This window comes from Grammomys surdaster, unplaced genomic scaffold, assembly GCF_004785775.1.
Source record: "Grammomys surdaster isolate TR1022 unplaced genomic scaffold, NIH_TR_1.0 316, whole genome shotgun sequence".
Lineage (NCBI taxonomy): Eukaryota > Metazoa > Chordata > Mammalia > Rodentia > Muridae > Grammomys > Grammomys surdaster.
The window spans coordinates 216556-242873 of record NW_021604735.1 but is presented as its reverse complement, the minus strand read 5'-3'; the positions used below and the strand labels follow the sequence as shown (position 1 = coordinate 242873).

General features: G+C 47.1%; 1 protein-coding gene across 1 annotated transcript in view; it reads left to right on the top strand.

Moving 5' to 3' along the window:
• Positions 1–26318, top strand: part of Zan (zonadhesin) — a 94237-nt gene that overhangs the window by 24777 nt on the left and 43142 nt on the right. Inside the window, exons 15-32 of the mRNA XM_028777870.1 lie at positions 1947–2194; positions 2476–2656; positions 3118–3229; positions 4593–4687; positions 6379–6555; positions 10021–10226; positions 10758–10899; positions 11954–12213; positions 12308–12472; positions 13087–13211; positions 15280–15578; positions 19398–19615; positions 21259–21400; positions 21772–21989; positions 23980–24121; positions 24501–24718; positions 25549–25690; positions 26093–26310. Coding sequence (XP_028633703.1) covers positions 1947–2194; positions 2476–2656; positions 3118–3229; positions 4593–4687; positions 6379–6555; positions 10021–10226; positions 10758–10899; positions 11954–12213; positions 12308–12472; positions 13087–13211; positions 15280–15578; positions 19398–19615; positions 21259–21400; positions 21772–21989; positions 23980–24121; positions 24501–24718; positions 25549–25690; positions 26093–26310 — 3308 coding nt within the window. The remainder of the gene's footprint in view (positions 1–1946; positions 2195–2475; positions 2657–3117; positions 3230–4592; positions 4688–6378; positions 6556–10020; positions 10227–10757; positions 10900–11953; positions 12214–12307; positions 12473–13086; positions 13212–15279; positions 15579–19397; positions 19616–21258; positions 21401–21771; positions 21990–23979; positions 24122–24500; positions 24719–25548; positions 25691–26092; positions 26311–26318) is intronic.

Genomic DNA, 26318 nt, shown 5'->3' with positions numbered 1-26318 from the left:
TTTCAGAAATAAGCTATTTTGCTGGCTGCTCACACCTTCAATCCTAGCATTCAACAGGCAGATCTGTAAGTTCCAGGCTAGCCTGGTCTATAGAGGTCCAGGACAGCCAGGCCTATTACACAGAGGAAACCCTGCCTTGAAAAATCAAACCAAAACAAACCAAAACAAAAAAAAAAACAAAACATCAAACAAAAAACAAACAAAAAATAAGCCATTTGATGTTTTAAAGAGACTTTTGTTGAAGGAGTTTGCTGATTTATTGTCTTCAGAATTAAGAGTAATGTGGGAATTTGCAGTTAAAAGAATTTGGCCTCCTTTTTTTAGTGTGTGTGTGTGTGTGTGTGTGTGTGTGTGTGTGTGTGTGTGTTTGATTATTCTGTGGCAAGTTCATATTTTTAAGGTCAAGTTGACTTTTTCTCTGGCTTAAAAGTCACTAATCTTAACCTCCAAAGAGATTCTTGGTTTGTTGTTAGTGTGGTATATTCTGTCAGGAGGCTGAACTTTTACAGTTCTCAAGTAATACAGGAAATCAATTTCCGTATGTAATCAATCCACAACTAGAAGAAGCAGCTATTAAAGAAGAGCGAGATTTAGCTGGAAAATTCCAATTTGACAGTATATTTTTATACTTTGCTTAAAAATCTCACAAAGCAAACATGCGTGTTCTAGTTTGTTTTCTGTGTTGTGATAAACACCAGGACCAAAAGCAAGCTGGGGAGGAAAGGGTTACTTCAGTTTACAGGCTACAGTCCTTCAGGAGCTGAAGGCAGGAGCTGAAGTAGAAAAATCTGAAGAAACACTGGCTTACTGGCTTGCTTCCCAAGTCACACCCAGCTACCTTTCTTATACAGCCTAGGGCCACCTGCCTAGGGATGGTACCGCTCGATATAGACTGGGCCCTCCTACATCAACTGAGAGTCAAGAAAGTGCCCTCTAAATATGTTCACAGGCCAGTCTGATAGAGGCAATCTTGCATTTGAGGTCTCTTCTTTCTAAGTGTGTCAGGTTGTTATCTGAAGCTAATGATGGCAGTAAGAACTCAACATTTAGAGCTGTCTGTTGTGCTATGTAAGTGTTCAGTTCCATTTCCCCGAGTTTTTCTGTCAGTTTGAAAGTATCACTACTTTTGTTGAGCTTATATAGAAGATACCCAAGGTCCCATGAACAAAGATCTTGTTTTCTAGAGCCAAAGAGTGATGGGGGAGAGAGCGGAGGTGCAAATGTCTCGATGTCTGTTGACTAGAGTATTAGGCCACAATTTTGAAGCCTTGTATAACCTCAAAGCCTTTGTGTAGAAGTGGTTGAACTGTGAAAAATCAATAGGTGTTTTGTTATTTAATAAAAGGAGGGAGAAGGAAGAAGAGGGAGAGGAGAAAGAAGGGGGAAGAAAAAGAATGACGAGGAGGATAGGGAGGAAGGTTTCTTTGAGCCCTCAGTCTGGAAGGTTTCAGTCTGTGATCATCTGATCTTTTTGATTTGGGACCCCTGGTTAGGCAGCACATCCTGTTGGGAAATATGGCAGAACAAAAAATGTCTTACCTCACAGCTTGGACATGAAGGAAAGAAAGAGAAAGAACCCCACAGTTTCCTTCAACAACATTCTTCCAAAGGCCTCAGACCTTCAGCTGGCTACACCTAAAGTTTCTACCACTTCTGATAAGATTGAGCTGGGGAATCAGGATTCTGGCACATAGGTCTTTAAAATTCTAGATCCAAACTGTAAAAGCAGGAGCAGCATCTTCAAGGGCTCAGAAAGTGAAGTTGGGGGAAGCAGGCTCCTTTCTTGAACTCCCTGAGCCAAACCAACAGGTCTTCTAGAGGAAATTCAAGTCCAAGGATGTACCATGGGTACTAACTCAAAACAGCACCACCCCAAGATGGCAGCCTTGGCTTGAGGCTTCTGGTGTTTGGGATTATGATACACCAAAGCCTGTTCTCTCCTCCAGGTGCAGCCACCTGCATCGCCTCTGGTGACCCCCACTACCTGACATTCGACGGGGCTTTGCATCATTTCATGGGCACCTGCACTTATGTACTGACCCAGCCTTGCTGGTCCAAATCTCAAGACAACAACTTTGTCGTGAGTGCCACCAATGAGATACATGATGGCAACTTGGAAGTCTCCTATGTTAAAGCTGTCCACGTGCAGGTCTTTGACCTCAAAATCTCCCTGTTGAAAGGTCGGAAGGTTGTGGTATGTGTCCTTATTGCTTCCTAGACCCCACACCACCCAACTTCTTTCTCCTTTCTTCTTTTATTGTTATTGTTGAGGTAGGGTCTCATGTGTCCAGGTTGACCTGGAACTTGCTACGTAGCTAAGGATAACTTTGAATTACCAATCCTCATACCTCCAAGAAATGAGCTCCAAGACAACTCCATCCTATTCTCCAATTTTATAACCCCCTGCCCCACTTCGTCTTTGTCCCAAGTTTCTGATCTTCCCCTCCCCCCGTCATATTCTGCCTACTTCTGCAGCTGAATAACCGAAGGGTGGTGCTACCCGTGTGGCCTTTGAAAGGACGGGTGACCATTAGGTTGAGTGGCATCTTTGTCCTGCTCTACACAAACTTTGGGCTTCAAGTTCGATATGATGGAAGACATCTGGTGGAGGTGACAGTGCCTTCCACATACACTGGCTCACTCTGTGGGCTGTGTGGTAAGCACCCTAGGGGAAAGCTGCGCCCCTCCTCCCACGTCTCTATTAGGTGTCCTCAGGACTTGTCAACTAATGAATGAGTTGAGGACACTGGGTCCAAAAGCAGGTGCCCGGGTAACCCAGAGATGAAGAGAAAAGGGTTGCCAGATATAATGGTATATGCCTGAAATCATGGTACTCGGGAGGTAGAGACAGGAGGATCAGGAGTTCAAGGGCAACCTGGGCTACATAAAGACCTGCTCCAAAATAAATAAAGCTCGGGTGGGGGGGGACTCTTGCCTAGCATGCAGGAAGTAGTGGGATCTGTCTCCAGCGCTGCATAAACTGGGTGTGGTAGGGCATGCCTATAACACCATGACTTGGGGGAGGGGTCAATGAAAGGATGAAGAGTTCAAGGGCATCCTTGGCTACATAATTCAAGGCTAGCCTGGAGCTAAGCTAAGCTCCCGCGGCACCCTTAGGGAACTACAACAATAACAGCATGGATGACAACCTGCGTGCAGACATGAAGCCGGCAGTCAATTCACTTCTGCTGGGAGCTGCTTGGAAAATCCTTGAAGCCTCTGATCCTGGGTGAGTTGGGTATAGGGATCGTGGCCTAGGTGAGCTGAGCCTGGGTGAACAGCACTTGGGTGAGCTAGGCCTGGTGAGGGCTGAGCCTTAGCAAGCTAGGCCTAGGGGAAATGGACTCAGAGAGATGGACATGAGAGGGCTCTGAGCATGGGGGAACTGGGCATCTGATGAGCTGGGCCTAGAGAAACTGGTCCCTGGAGGACGTCTCTAAGTGACTGTCTCTTACGTGTCTGGGCTCCCTCTGTGCTGGACTCCCAGGAATCCAGTCAATTCTGTTCTTGTGTTTCCAGTGCTGGGATGGAACTTGGGACTTTGCCCATGGCAGATACACACTCAACCCCTGGCTATGGCTCCATCCCTGACCTGAGGCTAGAAGTTGGAAACATAGTTCTGACAGGGCTGGGAGTGTAACCCATAGGGAAAGTGCTCTACTAGCATTCGTGAAGCCTTGGATTCTATCTCCGGCACCGCATAAATCAGGAGGATGATGCATGCCTGCAATTCCAGCAGATGGCAGGTGGAGGCAGGAGGCAGTATTTCAAAGTCATCCTGGGCTATATAGTGAATTCAAGGCTAGTTCAGGCTACATGAAAGATTGTGTGTGTGTGTGTGTGTGTGTGTGTGTGTGTGTGTGCGTATTTGTATGCATAGGCATAGGTATAGATAGATATAGATTATAGATATATAGAGATACAGAGATAGATATAGAGAGATAGACAGATAGACAGATAGAGAGATATGGTGGGGGCTGGGGAGGTGACTCAACCTTTAAGAGTGCTAGCTGCTTTTTAGAGGACCCAGGTTTGGTTCCCAGCACCCACATGATGGCTCATGACCACCTGTAACTACAGTTTAAAGGGATCTGATGCCCTCTTCTGGTCTCTCTAGGCACCTGCACTCATATGCATATACCCACACACAGACATTCACATACATAATTAAAAACATTAAAAAAATACATAATAAAATGTAAGGTGGCTCAAGTCTTTCATCCCAGCACTCAGGAGGCAGAGGCAGGTGGGTCTCTGTGAGTTCAAGGCCAGCCTGTTCTACAGAGTGAGTTCCAGGAGAGCCAGGACTATGTAGAGAGACTCTGTCTCAAAAAAAAAAAAAAAAACTGTAAACAATTAAGTAAAATTATTCTGACTTCTCAGGCTTGTGCCAACTGACTTCTCTTATGCTTACCTTTGACACAGCCACTTGGGAAGTCCTGTTGACTCTCTAGCCTTCTTCCTTCCTAATGTGTCCCCTGGCCACTTGACAGTGCCCTTGTGTCCTTCCCATTTTTCTCTCTGTGGCTTAGCTTCAGTTTGTTGAACTCTTCCAACCGAAGTCTCTAACTGCTGCCCTCCTCTTTATCCAGCTGCTTCCTAATTGGGGGCAAGCCCTCCAACTGCGTAGAGAGTGACATGGACGACTCCTGGACTAAAAATTGTGCCATCTTGATGAATCCTCTTGGTAAGAGACATCTCCTCCTAGAGCCCTTTGTCCTTAACCCTGGGCATGACCCCATGCAGTTATGATGGAAGAAAGAGCCAGAAACAGATAGAAAGGCAGGAAGGCCAGTAGGGGTACAGAATAGCCTAGTGGTTATCGTTTTAGGAGCCATAACTGCTAGGCCCTCTTAGACATTGGTTCCCAATGCATCTGGTTTTGTCACTGTTGTTTTGCTTTGAGACTTGATCCCATGTATCTCAGGCTGGCCTTGAACCTACTGTGCAGCCAAAGACGCCATTGAACTTCTGATCTTCCTGCCTCTACCTCTTGAATGCTTGGGGTTACAGATGTTCACCACCATATCTAGTACATGTGGTGCTGGGGACTGAGTCCAGGGCACGCCAAGTAAGCACAACTGAGCTACAGCCCCAGTTCCTGTTTATTTTTTTTAGATAAGGTCTCAGTTTTAGCCCAGAGTGTTTCATGTAGCTGGTCTTAAAAATCACGGTGATCCTCCTGCCTCATTCTCCCAAGGGCTGGGGTTATGGGCCTGTGATACCAAGCCTGACTACATCCGGGCTTCAATGCAAGTGGATATTAAGTTAGCTGTGCAGGAGCTGAGGAGATAGATCAGTTGCAAAGTGCCTGTATTGCAAGCACAAGACTTGAGTTTGCGCCCTAGAAGAATGTGAGGCTGGAGAGAAGGCTCAGAGAGTAACAGTGTTTACCGTCAAACCTGAAGACCTGGTTTCAACCCTTGGGACCTACACGGAACCAACTCCAGCAAGTTGTACTCTGACCTCCACAGGTGTGCTGCTGTATGTGTGCCCTTCCCCACGGGATGATGATGAAAATAAATAAATAAATAAATAAATAAATAAATAAATAAATAAGTACAACCATCCAGGGATGGTGGCACACATGTGTGACCCCAGTGCCAAGAGAACAGAGACAGGTGAATCTTTGGAGCTCGGGTACTAACAAGCTTAGCTGAGGTGGTGAGTTCCAGCTTTGTCCATGAGATACTGTTATCTCAAAAAGCAAGATGGAGGACTGGAAAGACGGTTCATAGGATACTAGTGCCTGCTGCCAGCAAGTCTAACAGTTAGCCAGGTTTGATCCCTAGGACTCATAAGTGGAAGGAGAGACCTGAGTCCTGTGGGTTGTCTTTTGACCTTTGCATGTGTGCTGTGACACATGTGCCTCTACACACACACACACACTTGCATGCTCACACACTCACACATACATGATATTAGTATATATGAGGGGCCAGTAAGATGGCTCAACATGTAAAGCTGCTTGCTTCAACTCGAGTTGAATCCCCAGAACTCACGTACATTTGGACAAAAAGAACTAACTCTACAAAGTGGTTCTCTGACCTCTATATGACATAGCATATGTGCCTGTAGCCTGTACATACATATCACACACACACACACACTAATGCCATAGCACATGTGCCCACACATACATATATACATATTATATGCAAAATAAATATTAATATTAATAAAATTAAACTCCAAGGTAGATGATTCCCGAGGAATGTCTCCTGAAGTTGTCCTCTGGTCTCCTCTGGTACACATCCACACACCTGCACATACATACAGGATATACACGTATCCCCTAAATTAGCTGTACAGAAGCTTCAAGGCCCAGCTTGCTCACTAGGCTCACCCCCTTCTCCCCCACTTTATCTTGTCCTCCAGGGCCTTTCTCCAATTGCCACGAGGTGGTGCCCCCGCAGGCCAGCTTCTCCAGTTGTGTGTATGGCCAGTGTGAGACCAACGGAGATAACCTAACCCTCTGCCGCTCCCTGCAGGCCTACGCATCTCTGTGTGCCCAGGCTGGGCAGATGACTGCCTGGCGCAACAGCACCTTCTGCCGTGAGTGATCCTCCTCCTAAGTTCCTCAGTCTGCACACACCCACAGTCTCTCGTTTCTCATTCGGCTTCTTCCAGCTTGTCTTAGAGCAGCCAGAGCCTCTTTTGTTCCTGTTCTGGTTGTTGCTGTTGATTTTGCTGTTGCTGCTGTTGTTTTGAGGCAGGATCTCAGGATCTTATGTAACCCAGGCTGGCCTCAAACTTGCTGTGTGGGTCAGGAGAGCTGGATTCCATAATAAGACACCGTCTCAAGATTAATTTAAAAAAAATTTCAAGGGTTTTGTTAAAAGAAGTGGCCGTGGGGAGGGGGACAATAACTAGACGAAAGGCTAAATTTTTGATGAAATAAAAATCAGATGGAATCAGGCATGATGGTATATACCTGGAATCCACTCAGGAGGCAGAGGCAGGCAGACCTCTCCAAATTTGAGTCAAACCTAATCTATATAGACAGTTCCAGGCAACCATCCTCCTGAGTGCTGGTGTTAAAGGTGTGGGCCATCCTCCTGGCCGGAAGCAGTCTTTAAACAGTTTTAAACGTATTCTGTTTTCTGTTTGGGTTGGTTGGGTTTTGCTGCATATGAATTTGTATGTGGTATGCATGTATGTGGGTATGCCACACACCCCCTTTTTTTTCATGCATGCATGTATGCACAAGCCATATTGTGCCTGTGGAGGTCAGAGGACAACTTGCAGCCGTTGGTTCTCTCCTTCCACCATGAGGGTCCTGGGAGCACTCAGGTGAACAGACTGTCAGAACATTTATCCATTACTGTCCCTGTATATTCATTTTCACATGTGTGAGCATACATGTATGTAGGTGTGAGTGTGTGTGTGTGTGTAGAGCAGAGGTTGACCCTCAGGTGATCTCTTCCTTGATCTCTTTCCACTTTATTTGCTGAGACAGGATCTCTCTGTAACCTGGAGCTCATTGGTGGACTAGTCTAGCTAGCCAGCTTGCCTTTGAGAACCCCATCTCAGCCTCCTGAGTTGTGAAATTACAGGTAGACAATTATGTCTGCCCAGCTTCTTTGTGCTTGCCGGGAATCCGAATTCTAGTCTTCACAGTCACTTGGCAAACTACCAGTTTGGCCATCTTCCCAATCTCATTTGTTTGGTTTTTGAGACAAACTCTTGTTAAGTAGCCAAAATTGGCCTTGAGCTGTCTGCGCACTCTATGGCATTCTCAAACAGAGTCTCCACTGCTGAGATTTGAGACCTACAGCCTTCCTTTTCTCTTACCGTAGTGTTAAAGATCAAGCCCAAGACTGTGTATGCTAGGCAGACCCACTACCGTGGAGTTAAAACCCATTTTAGACATCTGGGGAAAACAGTATGGCAGTTCCAAAAAATAGTTACAGTAGATTCATCATCTGACCTACAGTCCTGCGTGTGTGCAGAAGACAGTCAGTCATCGGCACTAAAATTCTTAAACAAATGTGTAGGCTTAGAGTTTTCAAAACCTACTTTAATGAAGGTTCTCAAATGCTTCTACCCCGCCTTCGAGCCCACCGTCTAAAGGTAGGAGAGAAAAGATGCTGAATAGGACAAAGGGATGTGGACCTGTTAGAAATAGTTCTTTGGGTTCTGAGTTCCAGTCTCCATTGTTAGGATACTGAGAGTCCAGTTCAGTAGTATCAGGAAACCCACAGATCAGTTTATTCAAACATGAATCAGCAGCAATGGCGCAAACCAGCAGAACCAGCAGGCCTCTGAATTGGCACGAGTCATTGGGAACAACCAGAACCAGTCAAAATTCAAGGAGAAGTTCTCTGCTCTGCCTGTCTCAATGTAATAAAGATCAGTGGAGACAGGAGACTAACAAAGTGTTGCATGGCTAGCTGTGCAAGCGCCCTGTCACTGTCCGTTGGGTCCTACTTAGTCGCTCCTCAAACATCACGTGACCTCTCTCAGGTCTCGCATTAGTGAAATGTCACATAAGTCCACGTCACGTGACACAACCAAAAATTTCCACGCCACAAAAATCTATACAAACATCCTTTATTATAGCCAACCAGTGGATGAAAGTCTGCACTACAAGTGCCAACCTATGACCCCTGTGCTTAGGAGGACAGCTGGAGGACAGGCTGTACTATCTAGCAAGGCCCCAATAAAACCAAAAACCGACTGGAACCCATTCAAATGTCTTATGAACTGTGGAATGGGTTAACAAAATTGTGTGTTTATGTAATTATGCAGTTATAAAAAAATAAAGAAATCCCAGCTCGACACGGACAGATGTTGAAAACTATGCCCACTAGAGAAGCCACAAAGGATCGTATGTGACACCATTTGTATAAAGTGTCCAAAACCATTTTGAACATTTTTAAGTGTACAAAATTCAGTGGTAAGAAGGCCATTTACTTTATTCTACAACCACCAAACCCCTGTGACCATCTGTCACCTGAGCTTTTTCTTCCCCAGCTGAAACTCTGATTTATTAACACTGCATCCTATATCCCCTCAGCCCTGACTCTACAAGCTTAACTTCCTGGAAGAACTGGCATAGTGAGAGATACCTGTAATCCTAGTAGGTGGGAGGCAGGAGGGTCAGGAATTCAAGGTCAGACCAGCCAGGGCTACATTGTCAGTCTATGTCTGTCTGTCTCTCTCTATCTCTGTCTGTCTGTCTGTCTCTGTCTCTCTGTGTCTCTGTCTCTGTGTCTGTCTCTCTCTCTCTCTCTTTCAAAAAAAAAAGTAGACAGCACCTAAGAAATTGAAACCTGAGGTTAGGTGTAATTCTAATATTTTTAAATTATGACCCTTTTAATATAGATATGACTTTAATATCCTTGCACATCCCTACACATATCTACACACATGTGAAGATGTGCACACGAAGAATCATATAGAATGTGTCCTCTGATGGCCAGCTTCTTTCATGTAGCATGATTTTCCAGGTTCACCCATGTTGGAGTACGTACCAATTCATTCTTCATTTTTGAGGAGGAACATGGGATTTTAGACAGGGTTTCTTAAACCTTACGCTGGCCTTGAACTCATGGCAGCCTTCCTGCATTGGCCTCCGAGAGCTGGGATTATAGGTGTGTCCTGCCACGCCCAGCTCATACTTCCTTTGGAAGGCTAAATAATAGAGCCGTGTAGAGCCATGACAGCCGAGTGTGGTAGTCCATCCTTGTAACCCCAGCAACAAGGAAGGCAGCGTAAGGAAGACTATGAGTTTGAGGACAACACTCTGTACTGATCAAATGCTTAATCAATAAATAAAATGCTTAATCAATAAATAAAATGCTTAATCAATAAATAAAATAGAACATGGTGGCACATGCCTGTAATCTCAGAACTGGTGAGATGGAGGCAGGAGGATGAAGAATTCAAGGTCATACTTGATTACATAACAAACTCAAAGCTAGCCTGGGCTACATGAGACCCTTCCCAGGAATTTTTACCCCAAAGTCAGGAGCTAGCTAGCCATTCTGCCTTCCTTAACATTTGTATCCTTTTTAGCCCTGAAGTGCCCACCCAGGAGCAGCTACAACCCGTGTGCCAACTCCTGCCCAGCCACCTGCCTTACCCTAAGCACCCCACGAGACTGCCCTACACTGCCCTGTGTCGAGGGCTGTGAATGCCAGAGTGGCCACATCCTGAGTGGAACCACCTGTGTGCCCCTCAGACAGTGTGGCTGCAGTGACAAGGATGGCTCCTATCACCTGGTGAGAGGCCTTATGGCAGGGGACACTCTCCCTTTCTAGCTTCATGTGGGTGTGGGGAAGCAAGAGAAAAGAAACCAAGAAGGTGGAGGCCTTGGAACCCAAGAAAAGGTGGGGCGGGACAGAGCCTGGGGGTGGGGGTGAGGACAAAGGCTAGATGCTGAGAGGCTGAGAAAAATTCAAGCTCAAATCCTGGGAATGATGGTGCCTACCTGTAATCTCAACCCTTGGAAGGCTGAGGCAGAAGGGTCATGAGCTCAAGGGCAGCCTGGGTTACATAGTAAGAGTCTATCTCAAAGAAAAGATAGATAACTAGATAGTAGGAAAATGGCTGGGGTTGGGGGAGAAAGGAAGGAAGGAAGGGAGGGAGTCAGGGGAGGAAAAAGAAAGGAGAAGGGAAGGCGGGAGGGAAGGAAGGGAAAAAGATGGGGGAAGGGACCAAATGCAGTTACCCTTCTGGGTTGGGGAGGGGTCCACCCATCTCCAGTTTCCAAGTTTCCTATTGGCTCTGCTGATGATGGCCATGCCCCACAGTTGGGGGAGAGCTGGTACACAGAGAAGACCTGCACCACCCTCTGCACATGCTCAGTCCACGGCAACATCACCTGCAGCCCAACGTCCTGTAAGGCCAACCACGTGTGCTTGCGCCAGGAAGGGCTGCTACGCTGTGCTGCAGGTAAGTGGGTCCGTGCTGCAAGGGATGTCCCTTCAGTCATGAGGGGCAGCTCTCCCAGTCCTCTACACCTCCTCCTGTTGTACCGGAGTCTGACATAATCTGGCCTTACCTGAAGGACTTGTGTCAGAACTCAAATTACCATCTCCTCACCCCCAACCCTAGTCTGGTCTTGAACTCCTGATCTTCCTGTGCCTACTTCCCAAGTGTTGGGATCACAGGCATGTACCACCATACCTAGCTCTTTCTTTCATGTTTAAAAAAGTATATTTTGTTATTTATTTTGTGTGGGGAGGTAGCCATGCACCTGCGAATATAAGGAAGCCAAAGGATAACTTTGGCATATAAGCCAAAGGGAATCGGTTCTCTTCTTCCGCTGTGTGGGTTCTGGGAATCAAAGTCAGGTTATCAGGCTTGGCCATAGGTTCCATTACCTGTCACCTGTCTCACGGGCCCCATACCTGCTCTTCCACAGCGTATTTTAATTCCTAGGAGGTGGGTCCCACCCTATCTTCCCTCAACTCTTATGCCAGCAGATGTGGCACATCCTTAGACTTTGATTCCTTCCTTCCTTCCTTTCTTCCTTCCTTCCTTCCTTCCTTCCTTCCTTCCTTCCTTCCTTCCTTTGTTTGTTTTTGTTTTTCAAGACAGGCTTTCTGTGTGGCCTTGGCTGTCCTGGAACTCACTCTGTAGCCGAGGCCAGCCTTGAACTCAATGATCTCCTGCATCTGCCTCCTGAGTGTTGAGATCAAAGCTGTGTGCTGCCACCACCACCATCACCACCACCACCACCATCACCACCATCACCACCACCACCACCACCACCACCATCACCACCACCACCATCACCACCACCACCACTACCACCACCATCACCACCATCACCACCACCACCACCACCACCACCACCACCATCACCACCACCACCACCACCACCACTTGGCTTAAATGTTTCCTCTGTTTCTTGAATCTCTCTGGCCTGGACTAGGCAGAGAGAAGGGTGGGTGGTGTTCCTATGGGCCTTGGCCTGATCCCTCTGCCATCTCTTTCTCCACAGAGATGGGAGAGTGTCACATCTCAGAGGATTCCCAGATCGTGAGCTTCGATGACCATAGTCATCCTATCCAAGACACATGTACTTACATCTTGGTCAAAGTGTGCCACCCCAACATGAACCTGCCTTTCTTCACGATCAGTGCCAAGACTGACATAAAAACCAACAGCAACAACAAGACTTTTGGTGTCTATCAGCTTTACATTGACATCTTCAACTTCCACGTCACTCTTCAGAAAGACCATTTAGTCCTCGTAAGCTTGGTACTTACTAATCCTGGGCTGAGAAAGAAGACTGAACACTGGGAGGAGAGTCTCTGGTTCCTGCATCTATTCATGGTTCTGTCTTCCCCTTCAGATCAATGACTCAATGGTCACCCTTCCTGCCACCACCCAGATCCCAGGAGTCAATATCATGACTGAAGATGTCTATACCATTGTCACAATTAAGGATGAAATTCAAGTCAAGTTTGAGAGCAATAATTTCTTACATGTCAAAATCCCTGCATCATCTAACGGGAAGGTTAGAAGGAAAACACCTGGCTATGTGCTAGGGAGGTGGATTTTGGAGGTGTAGAAAGGCATACTATTCTTAACACCCCGAAGAGGTCATTCCCTAGCAGAGTGGAAGGAAACAGAACGTTCATTTCTAAGCAGGCATGGCAAGTACGTATCAGTGACAAATGCCTCAGGGCCTGGCATGTTGGCACATGCGTCTAATCTGGCAAGTTCCAGGCTACCCAGAGAGACTATGTCTCAAAAACTAAGTGGCTTAGGTTTTATTGCTTTTGAAAGAGTGTCAACCTACTATCTAGAAAGCCCTTGGTTCCATCCCTGGCAGCGCATAAACTGCGGGTAGTGATACAAGCCTGTGATCCCTGCACTTAGGAGTTGGAGACAGAAGGATCAATAATTAATTTAAGGTCATCCTCAGCTACAAATCAAGTTGGAGGCCAGCCTGGGCTACAGAAAACCCTGTTTCCAAAAATTAAAAGTAAAAATTGAAAAAGGCAGTGAAGGTCGTAGCCGAGTGATAGAGCACCTGCCTGAGGCCCTCCCTGGGTTTCACTTTGAGCACCAAAGAAGAAAAACCCTCATCTCCATGGCACTGAAAACCCCCTCCCCTCTGCCCGCTAGGTCTGCGGTGTGTGTGGCAATTTCAACGGCGAAGAAGAGGATGAGCTCATGGTACCCAGTGACGAGTTAGCCGAGGATGAGGAGGAGTTCATGAATAGCTGGAAAGATCAGAACATTGACCCAAAGTAATGGTCCTCTAAGTCCATCCATCCTTCCCTTCTCCTTTCTCCTCTTCCCTCCTTCTTCCTTTCCACCCTTTCAGGACAGGGTCTCATTTTTTTTTTTTTTTTGGTTTTTTGAGACAGGGTTTCTCTGTATAGCCCAGGCTGTCCTGGAACTCACTCTGTAGACCAGGCTGGCCTCGAACTCAGAAATCCGCCTGCCTCTGCCTCCCAAGTGCTGGGATTAAAGGCGTGCGCCACCACCGCCCGGCAGGACAGGGTTTCATTGTGTGGCTCTGGCTGGCCTGGAACTTAGTAGATTAACCAGGTTAGCCTTGAACTCACCAATGTCCTCTTGCTTTGCCTCCTGCAGGCTGGCATTACAAGCATGCACCAACACACTTAGCTGTTCCTTCCTAATTTACTTACCCCCCCTCTCTTTCTCTCTCTCTTTTCTCCTTCCTTCCTTTTTTTCCTCCTCCTCCTCCTCCTCCTCCTCCTCCTCCTCCTCCTCCTCCTCCTCCTCCTCTTTGTAGTATAGTGGACCTCAAATATTCCAGGCAAGGGACCTAACTCCCAACTTCCATTTTATTTTATTAATTGTTAATATGTATATATGGTTAACATGTATATATGGTGTGTGTGTGTGAATATGGGCTGGAACGTGCCATGGTGCACATGTAATCTTGGGTCAGCAAGTACTTTTACTGTTGAGCTGTTTTGCCATCACCTTTCCTCTGTGTGTGTGTGTGTGTGTGTCTGTGTGTGTGTGTATGTGTCTGTACGTGTGTCTGTGTATGTGTGTCTGTCTGTGTCTGTCTGTGTGTGTGTCTGTGTCTGTGTGTGGCTGTGTGTGTGTCTGTGTGTCTGTCTGTGTGTGTATCTGTGTGTGTGTCTGTGTGTGTCTGTGTATCTGTATCTGTGTGTGTGTCTGTGTGTGTATCTGTGTCTGTCTGTGTATGTGTGTGTGTGTCTGTGTCTGTGTATGTGTGTGTGTGTCTGTGTCTGTGTATGTGTGTGTCTGTGTCTGTCTGTGTATCTGTGTGTGTGTCTGTGTCTGTCTTTGTATGTGTGTGTGTGTCTCTGTGTGTATGTCTGTGTCTGTCTCTGTGTGTGTGTCTGTGTGTGTGTCTATGTGTGTATGTCTGTGTCTGTCTCTGTGTGTGTGTCTGTGTGTGTGTCTATGTGTGTATGTCTGTGTGTGTGTCTGTGTGTGTCTGTGTGTGTCTGTGTGTGTCTGTGTGTGTGTATTTAAAGCAGAGTTCTATTATATATTCCACACCAGCCTCAAACTTTCCTATAGCTAAGGATGACCTTGAACAACTTTCTCTCCCCTCTCCTTCCCTCCTTTCTTCCTTCCTTCCTTCCCTCCCTCCCTCCCTTTCTTCCTTCCTTCTTTCTTTCATTCTGTTTTGTTTCTTTGTATAGTCCTGGCTGTCCTGGAGCTTGCTTTGTAGACCAGACTGGCCTCGAACTCACAGAGCTCTGCCTGCCTCTGCCTCCCATGTGCTGGGATTGAAGGTGTGCAGCACTACCACCCGGTGCTTTACTTTAAAAAAAAAAAAGATTTATCTGTTTTGTTTTTGGTTTGGTTTGCTTTGCTTTGCTTTGCTTTACACATATGAGTATTTTACCTGTGTATTTGCCTGGTACCCATGGAGATCGGAAGAAGGCATTGGAGCCACTGAAACTGGAGCTACAGATGCTTGTGAACTACCGTGTGTACTTACACTGAACATGGGTCCTCTGTAAGACCAAGTTCTTAACCCCTGGAACCATCTCTCCAGCCTCAATGAACAACTTCTTTTTTTACTTTTAGTTTTATGAATTCTGTTGTGTGTGTCTATGTGCATGGTGCATGTGTGGAGGTCAGAGGACAGCTTGCGTGAGTCTGTTCTCTCCCTCTTCATTACATAGGTTCCAGGTCAAATTCAGGTCCTGAGACTTGGTGGCACAAGCTTTACTTGCTGATCTATCTCACCAGCCCCAGCTTTGAACTTCTGATCCTCCAGCCTCCCACTTCTAAGCGCTGGGATAGGAGGCATATACCACCATGGCCAGCTCTTCTGAGCCCTTGCTTTTCTTATTCTAGTTGCCAGAAAATTGAAGAGCAGAACGTCCAAGTGGAACAGCAGGAGATCATGAATGGAAAATGCAGACCCATTGACTTTGAGAAAGCCCAGGCAAACTGCCAAACTGCCCTCCAGGGCCCTGCCTGGGCCCATTGTTCCTCCCGGGTACCCATCAAGCCCTTCTTGCTGAAGTGTATGAACAGCTTCTGTGAATTCAGAGAACTCTTCCGTGCGCTTTGTGATTCTCTGCAGTCCTTCGAAGATGCCTGCCAGACCCAGGGCCTCAAGCCGCCTATCTGGAGAAACAGCAGCTTCTGCCGTGAGCCTCCCTGTAGTTATCCCATAGACAGGCTGAAACCACATTGTTCCAACATATCTGTCTAGCTCAAGCTGGCCTCAAAATCAAGGTCCTCCTGAACATATCCTATATGTGTGTGTGTGTGTGTGTGTGTGTGTGTGTGTGTGTGTGTGTAGGAGCATGTGCATATGGAGACTAGAAGCCAATGTTAATGTGCTGTTCATCAGTACAGCGATCTCACATAGACATGATTCGTATATGAGAGATATGTGAATCCTATATGAATTATATATGAATCATATATGATTTCAGGGCTCACCAATCGGTACTGGATAATCAGTATGTTCATTTGTGGAGGTGATTAAAAGCATCATGAATGCTTTTCTGTTTCTAGGAGACACAGTCTCACAGCAGACTCCCTGGCCCTCTGACTCTTAGCATCCTTCTGCCTCCTCTTCTGCAGTGTCCCCGAGCCTCAGCTGTAGGAGTTGTGACGCAGGTTGATCTGGGCAGTTGTTTTACATTTTGACCACCTTTGGTTATCCGTAATGGTCTCCATCTGTTGCAAAGAGAAGTGTCTTTGGTGAGGGGTGAGAAGTATATTTATCGGTGGATAAAAGGATAAGTATTTAGAACGAAGCTCAAAATTATGCCGGTTTACAGCCGGGCAGTGGTGGCGCACGCCTTTAATCCCAGCACTTGGGAGGCAGAGGTAGGCTGATTTCTGAGTTCGAGGCCAGCCTGGTCTACAGAGTGAGTTCCAGGACAGCCAGGGCTATAAAGAGAAACCCTGTCTCGAAAAACCACACAAAAAAAAAATTATTCTGGTTTAGTAAAGTGGTAGATTCTTCACTAAGATCTATGTCCTCGCTAGCCCTATGCTAGGTTTCCAGTGTTGGGAATGTTTTCCCACTTGTTAAGCAGGCCTTAAGTCCAATTAGACGGCTGTTGTTATTGCCAAGATACAAGTGCCACTATTGCACCCATGGGAAATCTTACCATGCTTCTTGTTGTTGTGATTCATAGATGTCACAGCTGGGTAGGACTATTGGTTATTTCCTTCCTTCCTTCCTTCCTTCCTTCCTTCCTTCCTTCCTTTGAAATTTGCACAACTCCTGCTTGGACTATGAAAGCCAGTCCTCAGGGAGGAGGCTTTCAGATAGGATAGGACCCAGCTCAGATCCCAGTACCGGATCCTTTACCTTTGGAGGACAATCAAAGGCAATAGCCTACATTGTATTGGACATCTTCTGGACTTCTATGCCTGTCTTAGTCTGAGTTTTACTGCTGTGAAGAGACACCATGACCAAGGCAACTCTTATAAAGACAAACATTTAATTAGGGCTGGCTTAAAGTTTCAGAAGTTCAGTCCATTATTATCATGGCGGGAAGCATGCCAGCATGCAGGGTGACTTGGTGCTGGAGGAGCCAAGAGTTCTACATCGTAAGCCAAAGTCAGCTAGGAGGAGACTAGGCATCCGTGGAGGAGGCTCTGAATCCCACTGACAGACTTGAGCATATATATGAGACATCAAAGACCCACCTCCACAGTAACATACTTTCTCTAACAAGGCCACACCTCCTCCAACAAGGCCACACCTCCTAATAGTGCCACTTCCCATGGGCCAGGCATATTCAAACCACCACCCTGACCAACAACTCCAAAGGGGTTTCTCACATCCGATACTGAGGTTTTTTTGTTAGTCTATTGAGTACTGTCTGCCCAAGTGGCATAACTTCATTTAAACTATATATGTATGCACATATATTCATATGTATTATATGTAATTTTTCTTCTTCTTTTTTTTTATATTTTGGCTTTTCAATACAGAGTGCCCTGTGTAGCTTTGGGTGTTTTGTAGATTGGGCTAGCCTCGAACTCACAGAGATCCACCTGCCTCTGCCTCTCAACTGCTGCGATCAAAGGCATGTGCCAACCACTGCCTGGCTAGTTTTTTGTTATTGTTGATGATTTTTTTTGGGGGGGTAACTTTTAGTGGGGGGTGTAGGCATCCATTGGAGTCCATTCTACTTCCCAGTTTTCTCTTAAAGAAAACTGACTATGCGTCCTATCAGGTATCAGTTGCTAGTAGCTCTTCAGCTAGGGGTAGGAGTGCATTCACATTTCCCTTCTCCATGCTGAGATTTTGTTGGACTTGAACTTGTGCAAGTCTTGTGCATGTTGTCTCAGCCACTGTGAGTCAAAGTATACAAGTGCCCTGTTGTGTCTAGAAAATACTGTTTCCTTATAGTCATCCACCCAGACTGGCCTCGGACTTCCTAGGGAGCCAAACGTGACCTTGCACTTCTGATCCTCCAATACCAGTGTGCCTGCCTAAGTTGTATAACTAAAAAAATAAAAATAAAAAATAAGGCCAGAGAGATGGCTCAGGAGGCAAGGGCACTTTTAGGATCTTTACAGCTGTGTAACCCTGATCATAAATCAAGAACCTTTAAATTTTTAAAGGGGGACTGGAAAGATGACTCAGCAGTTAAGCGTTTCTTGCAGAAGACCCCAAGTTCAGTTCCTAACAGCCACATCAGGAGGCTCACAAACCTTTGTCACTCCATCTCCAGGGGATCTAATACCTTCTTCTGGTCCCTTTTCACACACGCAAACCCACACACAAGCATGCATGCACACATGCACACACATCTACACATATAAGTAATAAAAATCTTAAAATGTAAAACAAGGAATGATTAAAACTTATTATTGCTATTATTTATTATTATTATTATTATTATTATTATTATTATTTTAGTTGTCCCTTCATATCAACAGGGCTCTGACTGGGTCCATGAACCATAAGGGTAGCAACATCTGAAGATGTCTATGTCTCTTTCTTAAAATAGCATAGGATCTTCACAGTACCTATGTACAGCCTCCAGTATACTTTCAACCATCTCTAGATGGCTTCTGATTTATAACATGGTATACATGCTAAGCGAGCCAGGCCAGGAGTCTAGCACAGTGGTAGAGTGACTGCCTAAAATCCCTCAGGGATGGGTTGGGGAAAGAGCACGTTAGTTACCTGAGGGATAGCCGATGTGAACAGCATATTGCTGACTCTACCCATCCACGAAGGCTGTATATATTCCTTTTGCTCACTCTCTATTTTGCTTCCTTTATTACACTTATTGATTTATTGGCTTATTTTATTATTTGTGTGTGTGCATGCATATGCATGTGCACATGCGTGCAAACGTGTAGCCACAGACATGAAGAGGTCAGAAGACAACTCTTGGGACTTACTTCTCTCTTTTTCACTGTGTTGGATCCCAGAAATTCAATTCAGGTCATCAGACTTGACAGCAAGCACCTTTACCTGCCGAGAAATCTGTTGAGCTCTGTCTCTCTCTCTGTGTTGTGGAAACTCACTTGTGTAGCCAAGGACAGCCTTGATTCTGGATCCTCCTGCTCTGTCCTCTGAGTGCTGGTAGTTTAGCTCGGAGGCACCACTCAGCTCTTTCCCTTAAAGACCATCTTAAATTCTTGACAGTTTCCCTCACTGCCCTGTGGCCGCATTATACCTAGTACTTAACAGTATGTCCTATTTTACCAACTGTGCACATGGAAGTCACTTTGCTATTACTGGATGATCTGGATAAGTTTCCCACATTAATTTAAAAGAATCTTATTTGTTTGTGTGTTTGTTTACTTTCTCATTTATTTCTTCAGGGCTATGCACACAGCCCATACTCAGCTAATGTTGAATAAATACTAATAAAATGGAAGACACGTTCTTTTGAGTGAACCCACCCTGGTTTCTGCAGCCTTTGCTTCCTTGGACCTCTTCTGGCCCTTGTAACTGATGCCAGTCTCCCTCTGATCCGCAGCTCTGGAGTGCCCAGCTCACAGTCACTACACAAACTGCCTTCCCTCCTGTCCGCCTTCCTGCTTGGACCCAGACAGCCGCTGTGAGGGCTCTGGCCACAAAGTCCCTGCCACTTGCAGGGAGGGCTGCATCTGTCAACCTGACTATGTGCTGAATAATGACAAGTGTGTCCTCAGAGCTCATTGTGGATGCAAAGATGCTCAAGGTGCCTTCATCCCGGTGAGTGAGATGAGAAAATAGGATTGGGGGTCCCGTTCTCCTTTTCATTGCTTCTCTCAGTCTGGAATGAACTTGTCTGGACCAATGGCCCTGGAGTATGAAAATTGCTCAGGGCCCGGTACAGGCTGCTGTGGTGACAGTGTGCTATCTCTGCACTATGTCCCCTGTCACTTGATGGGGGACTGTACACAGGAGCTCTTTCCTGAACCACACCTCCAGTCTCAGATGTAATTATTTTTCCATCTGTGGTTTCTTGACTCAGTAGAGGTGAAACCTGCAGACAGGGCAAATGTAAGTCACTCAACAGGAGGGGAGGCTGCCTCTCCAGAAGCATCTCTCCCAGCTTACTGTGTTTCCTGTCACATGACTTCTGCAGGAAGGCAAGAGCTGGATCTCTAGTAGCTGTACCCAGAACTGTGTCTGCATTGGAGGGACTATTGAGTGCCAGAATTTCCAGTGTCCCTCGAGGGCTCAGTGCCAGGACAATGAAGATGGCAGCAGCAATTGTGTCAAAATAAGTAAGGGAGCCATGGCGAAGGTAGAGAGGGTGTGTGCTCATGTCTAGAGGGACCCGTGACAAGACAAGAAGGTCTTTTAGTCTCCTGGCCTAAGAGGTGGAGGATAGGAGGTACCACAGTGGAGAGGGATTCTGGGGTGCATGGCTGGGCTGTGTTCCTTTTCAATTTAAGTCTCTTAAGTCAATTCAAGTTAGTCTTGTACATTCCCTTGGGAGATCCATCTTCTTCTTTTCTAAGGGCGTGGCATGAAGTACACACTCAGTTAATAGTTGCTGGGGGGATAACAATGAACATACTCTCAGTTTCTTATCGCTCAGTCCAGCCTTCTTTCTGTAGTTTCTACTTCCTCAGGCCCCTCTGGACCTCTCCAGGAACCTGTCTCTCCTCCTCCCCCAATAGGTGTGCAATGCCCGGCCCACAGTGTCTACACCAACTGCCTTCCTCCGTGTCCTCCTACCTGCTCGGACCCAGATGGTCACTGTGAGGGCACCAGACCCAATGTCCCTTCCACTTGCAAAGAAGGCTGCCTCTGCCACCCTGGTTTTGTGCTTGACAACGACAAGTGTGTACCCAGAATTGAGTGTGCCTGCAAAGACACCCAGCGTGCCTTCATCTTAGTGAGTGGGTGTGGAGAGTAGGTTTGGGGTCCCCTTCCTCCTTCCCTCTGCTTGTCTCTGCTTGGGATGCTCCTGTCTGTATGGCTGTCTCTGGAATGTGAAGACATGTTCTAAGGATGAGTCTTGCCCCAGCATATCACTCTGGGATTCTAGGCAAGCCTTCCAACTCTGAACCATGCAGCACTCCCTGTGTGATGTGATCTAGGCAAGCAATGCACTGCTCAGCCACACCCAAAGACCGTCACTGGGGAATTCCACACAGGATGTTTGTCTCTGTACCATACCTACAGCTCCAGATGCCATTAAACACACACACACACACACACACACACACACACACACACACACACAGAAAGAGAGAGAGAGAGAGAGATTTTCTACTGGTGCTTGGTTGACTGAATAGATTTGGAACTCAAAGATAGGGAAAGCATACATAAGCTCTTCAGACCTGGTTCTTGAGAGCACCCCCTCAGTCTCCATGTCCTTTCTTATCCCCTGACTGCTGTAGGCAGGCAAGGCTTGGCTATCCGAAGACTGCACCCAGAGCTGTACCTGCATACAAGGAACCATGAGGTGCCAGGATTTCCAGTGTCCCCCAGGGACTTACTGCAAGAACAGCAATGATGGAGGCAGTAACTGTGCCAAGATCTGTAAGGGAGCCGTGGGCAAGGAGGGAAGGGCGCACTCAAGGCGGGAAAAGTCAGAGCCAGGGCAAGAAGGATCTGAGCCTTCAGGTCTAAGAGCTACCCTGGTTAGAACAGCCTCTGGTACTCACGTTGAGTTAGGTCTGTTCTCACTATCAGTCTCTAGATGGTTTCTCTCCCACAGTTTTCCTCCTTTCTTCTCTATGCCTTGGCATATAGTCCACTGTCAGTACACGTCTGCTGAATGCACAATGAAGGGGAGGGGCAGCCCCAAGGTCCCTCAGTTATTCTACCCTGCTTGGTTTCTGTATTCTATGGGCCCCTCTACTCTCTCCCTTCTACTCTCTCCACTAACTCCGTCCCCTTCAACCCCATAGCTCTGCAGTGCCCGGCCCACAGCCAGTTCACAGACTGCCTTCCCCCCTGTCATCCTTCCTGCTCTGACCCCGATGGCCGCTGCGAGGGCATCAGCACCGGAGCCCACTCTAACTGCAAGGAGGGCTGCGTGTGCCAGCCTGGCTACGTGCTGCATAACGACAAGTGTGTGCTCACAATTGAGTGTGGCTGCCAAGACACACAGGGTGGCTTCATCCCTGTGAGTTGGTACAGAAAGTGGGTTTGAGAGTGCTTGGTGGGTCATTCTCTTGTGTGTATTAATCAGGGTTCTCTACAGTAACAGAGCATATGGAATGACTATATATAGAAAGGAAATTTATTAGAGTGACTTACATGCTGTGGTCCAGCTAATCCAGCAATGGCTGCCTATAAATGGAAGGTCCAAGAATCCAGGAGTTGTTCAGTCACATGAGGCTGGATCTCTCAGGCATATACTGGTCTGTAGTATATGCTGGAATCCTAAAGAAGAAGAGTTTAATGCCAGTGAAGGAATGGACTTGCTAGAGAGAGCGCACACACAAAGAGAAAGCTTCCTTCTTCCGTGTCCCTTATATAGGCTGCCAACACAAGGTGCGGTACATATTAAAAGTGAATCTTCTCACCTCAAAGATCCAGATTAGAAATGGGTCTTCATGGACTGGAGAGATAACTTAGCAGTTAAGAGCACTGACTGTTCTTCCAGAGGTCCCGAGTTCAATTCCCAGCAACCACATGGTAGCTCACAACCATCTGTGATGGGGTCTGATGCCCTCTTCTGGTGTGTCTGAAGACAGCTACAGTGTACACACATACATAAATAAATCTTAAAAAGAAGGAGGAGGAGGAGGAGGAGGAGGAGGAGGAGGAGGAGGAGGAGGAGAAGAAGAAGAAGAAGAAGAAGAAGAAGAAGAAGAAGAAGAAAAGTGGGTCTTCTCTCTTCAAATGATTTGTTTAAGAAAGGAAATCACTCCTAGGTGTGTCCAGTCATTTGGGTTTTAGTTCATTCCAGATGTAATCAAGTTGACAACCAAGAATAGTGTAACTATGAGGACCTGGGTTCAAATGACCACAACCCACAAAAGCTATTATAGTGGTTCTGTAGTCACAGTGCTCCTGCTGGTGAGTACAGGTGGATCTCCAGGAAGTCGTGGGAACTAACTAGTCTTGTGGAGAGCAGCGTATGTATGTATGTATGTATGTATGTATGTATGTATGTATGATGTATGTATGCATGTATGATGTATGTATGTATGTATGTATGTATGTATGTTTTTTTATTTTTTTATTTTTTTGGTTTTTCGAGACAGGGTTTCTCTGTGTAGCCCTGGCTGTCCTGGAACTCACTCTGTAGACCAGGCTGGCCTCGAACTCAGAAATCCGCCTGCCTCTGCCTCCCAAGTGCTGGGATTAAAGGCGTGCGCCACCACCGCCTGGCAAAATTGATTTGAGGTCTCACCGAGATTTTGAACTCGCTGATTTTGAAATTGCTGGATTCAAAGTCCAGAGTGCTAACCATTACACCATGGGGCCTACATTTGTATTTTTAAAAAATAGGATTTTGGTGGCCACTTTCCAGTTTCTTCTGCTTCTCTCCAACCAGGATGTTATTCCTTGGTTGGTCAGAGCCTGTCATAGGCTAGGCAGGCCCTCTACCTATGAGCCACACCCAAGCTAGAGGATTCTAGACAGGTCCGTTACCTCTAGTACATGCCCCCCCCCCAGCCTTGCCTATCAGTTGGGTCCTACTCTGGTGCTTTGTGGCTGAGCTACGTACCAGGCTTCCATTGGAAGATTCTAGGCCTCACCTCTGACAGTGGTGAGCTGTTCCCTTCAATAGTGAGGCACTCTCGCAGAAAGATTGCAGGGAAACACTGTACCCCCAGCTCCTGGTGCAGCATTTAGTCGTTTGTTTTTGTTGTTTTGAGACAGGATCCCACAGTATAGCTCTGGCTGACCTAGACCTTACAGAGACCCTCCTGCTTCTGCTTCCTGAGTGCTTGGACTGAAGGCGTGTGCCACCACATCCTGACCAGACGTAGTGGTTTTCTTTTTTCTTTTCTTTTTTTCCACCTATGGGTGATTGACACAGTAGATGCTGAATCTACAAATAGGGAGGGCAGACAGAAGCCCTTCAGACCGTGGGTGTGGCTGTGTCCCTTGAACCAGCCTGTTCTTCCTCATCTTCTCTGTTTTCCCTATGGCTTCTTCAGGCAGGCAAGAACTGGACCTCCAGAGGCTGCTCCCAGAGCTGTAACTGCATGGAAGGGGTCATTCAGTGCCAGAATTTCCAGTGTCCCTCAGGGACTTACTGCCAGGACATTGAGGATGGCACCAGTAACTGTGCAAATATGAGTAAGGGGGCCACCTGGGGGAAGGCGGGGCTGGCACGCTCATGACTAATGGGATCGGAAGCAGGATGAGAAGATTAGTTCCCGAGGTCTGTGAGGTCAGGGATAGAGGAGTGAGATTCTGGGACCCCACAACTCATCTGGTCCCTTCTCAGCATTTCTCCATGGTTAGGATCCCATGACGAGCTGGAAGACCCATTTTATTACTTCATTCCTTGGAGCTTAGCACACATTTCATGCTCAGTAAATGTTGCTGAATGGATAATACAAGGGGGAAATGCTCAAAGCTCCATTGGTCGTTCAGCCACACCTGGTTTCCATAGCTGCTGCATCCTGAGCCCCTTGAATCATTTCCACTAACCCAGCTTCCCTCTACCCCACAGCTCTGCAGTGCCCGGCCAACAGCAGCTTCACCAACTGCCTACCTCCTTGTCCACCCTCCTGTTTGGACCCGGAAGGCCACTGTGGGGGCTCCACCACCAAAGACCCCTTCACCTGCAAGGAGGGCTGTGCCTGTGAACCTGACTATGTGCTGCTTAACGACAAGTGTGTGCCTAGAATCGAGTGTGGCTGCAAAGATGCCCAGGGTGTTCTCATCCCTGTGAGTGGGCGTGGAGAGCGGGATGGGGGGCACTGGGGAGATGGCTCAGTGGGTTAGGTATATGCACCGAAAGAATGCAGACTCGTATTTGAGTCTATGCAACACACGTGAACTGGCTGGGTAGCCTGTGCCTGTAATCAAGGGCTCCTCCCGGGAGATGGGAGGTAGAGACAGGAGAATCCCTAGAAACTTGAGGGCTAGCTAGTGCTGTGTGCTTAGTGGAGAAGGACAACAGCAAAAATGGGGGAAGGGGGAGAGAGAGAGAGAGAGTGAGAGAGAGAGAGAGAGCTTTCTCAATATGAAATGGAAGGTGAGGAGGACCATCCTCTGACGTGTACACACACATAGACACACCCACACACACACAAAGATCATTTTGAAAAGTGTGGTTGGGGCAATTTTCTCTTTTCTTTGGCGTTGTGTGCCGGGGATGCACCTGTCTATGTACATGGCTGCCTCTGGAGTGTGAAGGTTGATCAGGTTCTGGAACATTCTAGATGAATGCTCTCTAGCTGAGCCTCCACAGCCGAACCATATGTAGTCAGAAGCTGTGTCAACTGCCCTGTGCCCCCCAGGCCACCAAGGGAAGATTGGCGGCCTGACAATACCATGGAGTCGCTCTGTAAGCACTTTGATGGGGCTTCTAGGCAGGTGCTCTACCAATCACACAGGTCCCCCACCCCAATTTTCCATCAATAATTGGTTGACTGAATAGATGTGAAACCTGCAGATACGAAGGGCAAAGGTCAGCACTTGAGAGAGATGAGGGCGACGACCAATAACCAGACCTCCTGCCTCTGCTCCATTTTCAATCCCTGTGGCTTCTGTAGGCAGACAAGACCTGGATCAACAAAGGCTGCACACAAATCTGTACCTGTGTGACTGGGACCATCCACTGCAGGAGTTTCCAGTGTCCCTCAGGGACCTACTGCAAGGACATCGAGGATGGCACTAGCAACTGCACTGAAATCAGTAAGAGGACCACAGGGAAGGTGGGGGCTGTTCATGACTGGAGAGATTGGGGGCGCGGCAGGAAGGAGCTAGTCCCCGGACCTGAGAGGTCAGGGGCAGGAGGTAACACAGTGAGGAGAGATTCTGGGGACCAGTTTTTGGGCTGGGTACTTTCTTGTTCTTGGTTTCCTCATGGGGGTTTACCATCCCATAAGTTAGAAGGCCCATTCTTATTACTTTCTCTCCTAGGGGATTGGCACACAGCCTGTGGTCAGTAAATGTTTTTGGGGAAAAAAACAAACAAACAAAAAACCTACTTTCAAGTTCTCTTAAACATTCTACCTTCTCCTGTTCCTATAGTATCTGCTTCCTTAAACCCTCTTTGGGCCTCTCCACTTACCCCACTCTCTCTCCACCCCATAGCCGTGCAGTGCCCGGCCCACAGCCTCTACACCCACTGCCTTCCCTCCTGCCCACCTTCCTGCTCGGACCCAGACAGCCTGTGTAGGGGCACCAGCCTCACATCCCCCTCCATCTGCAAGGAGGGCTGTGTCTGTGAACCTAACTACGTGCTGAGTGAAGACAAGTGTGTGCCCAGAATTGAGTGTGGCTGCAAAGATGCCCAGGGTGTTCTCATCCCTGTGAGTGG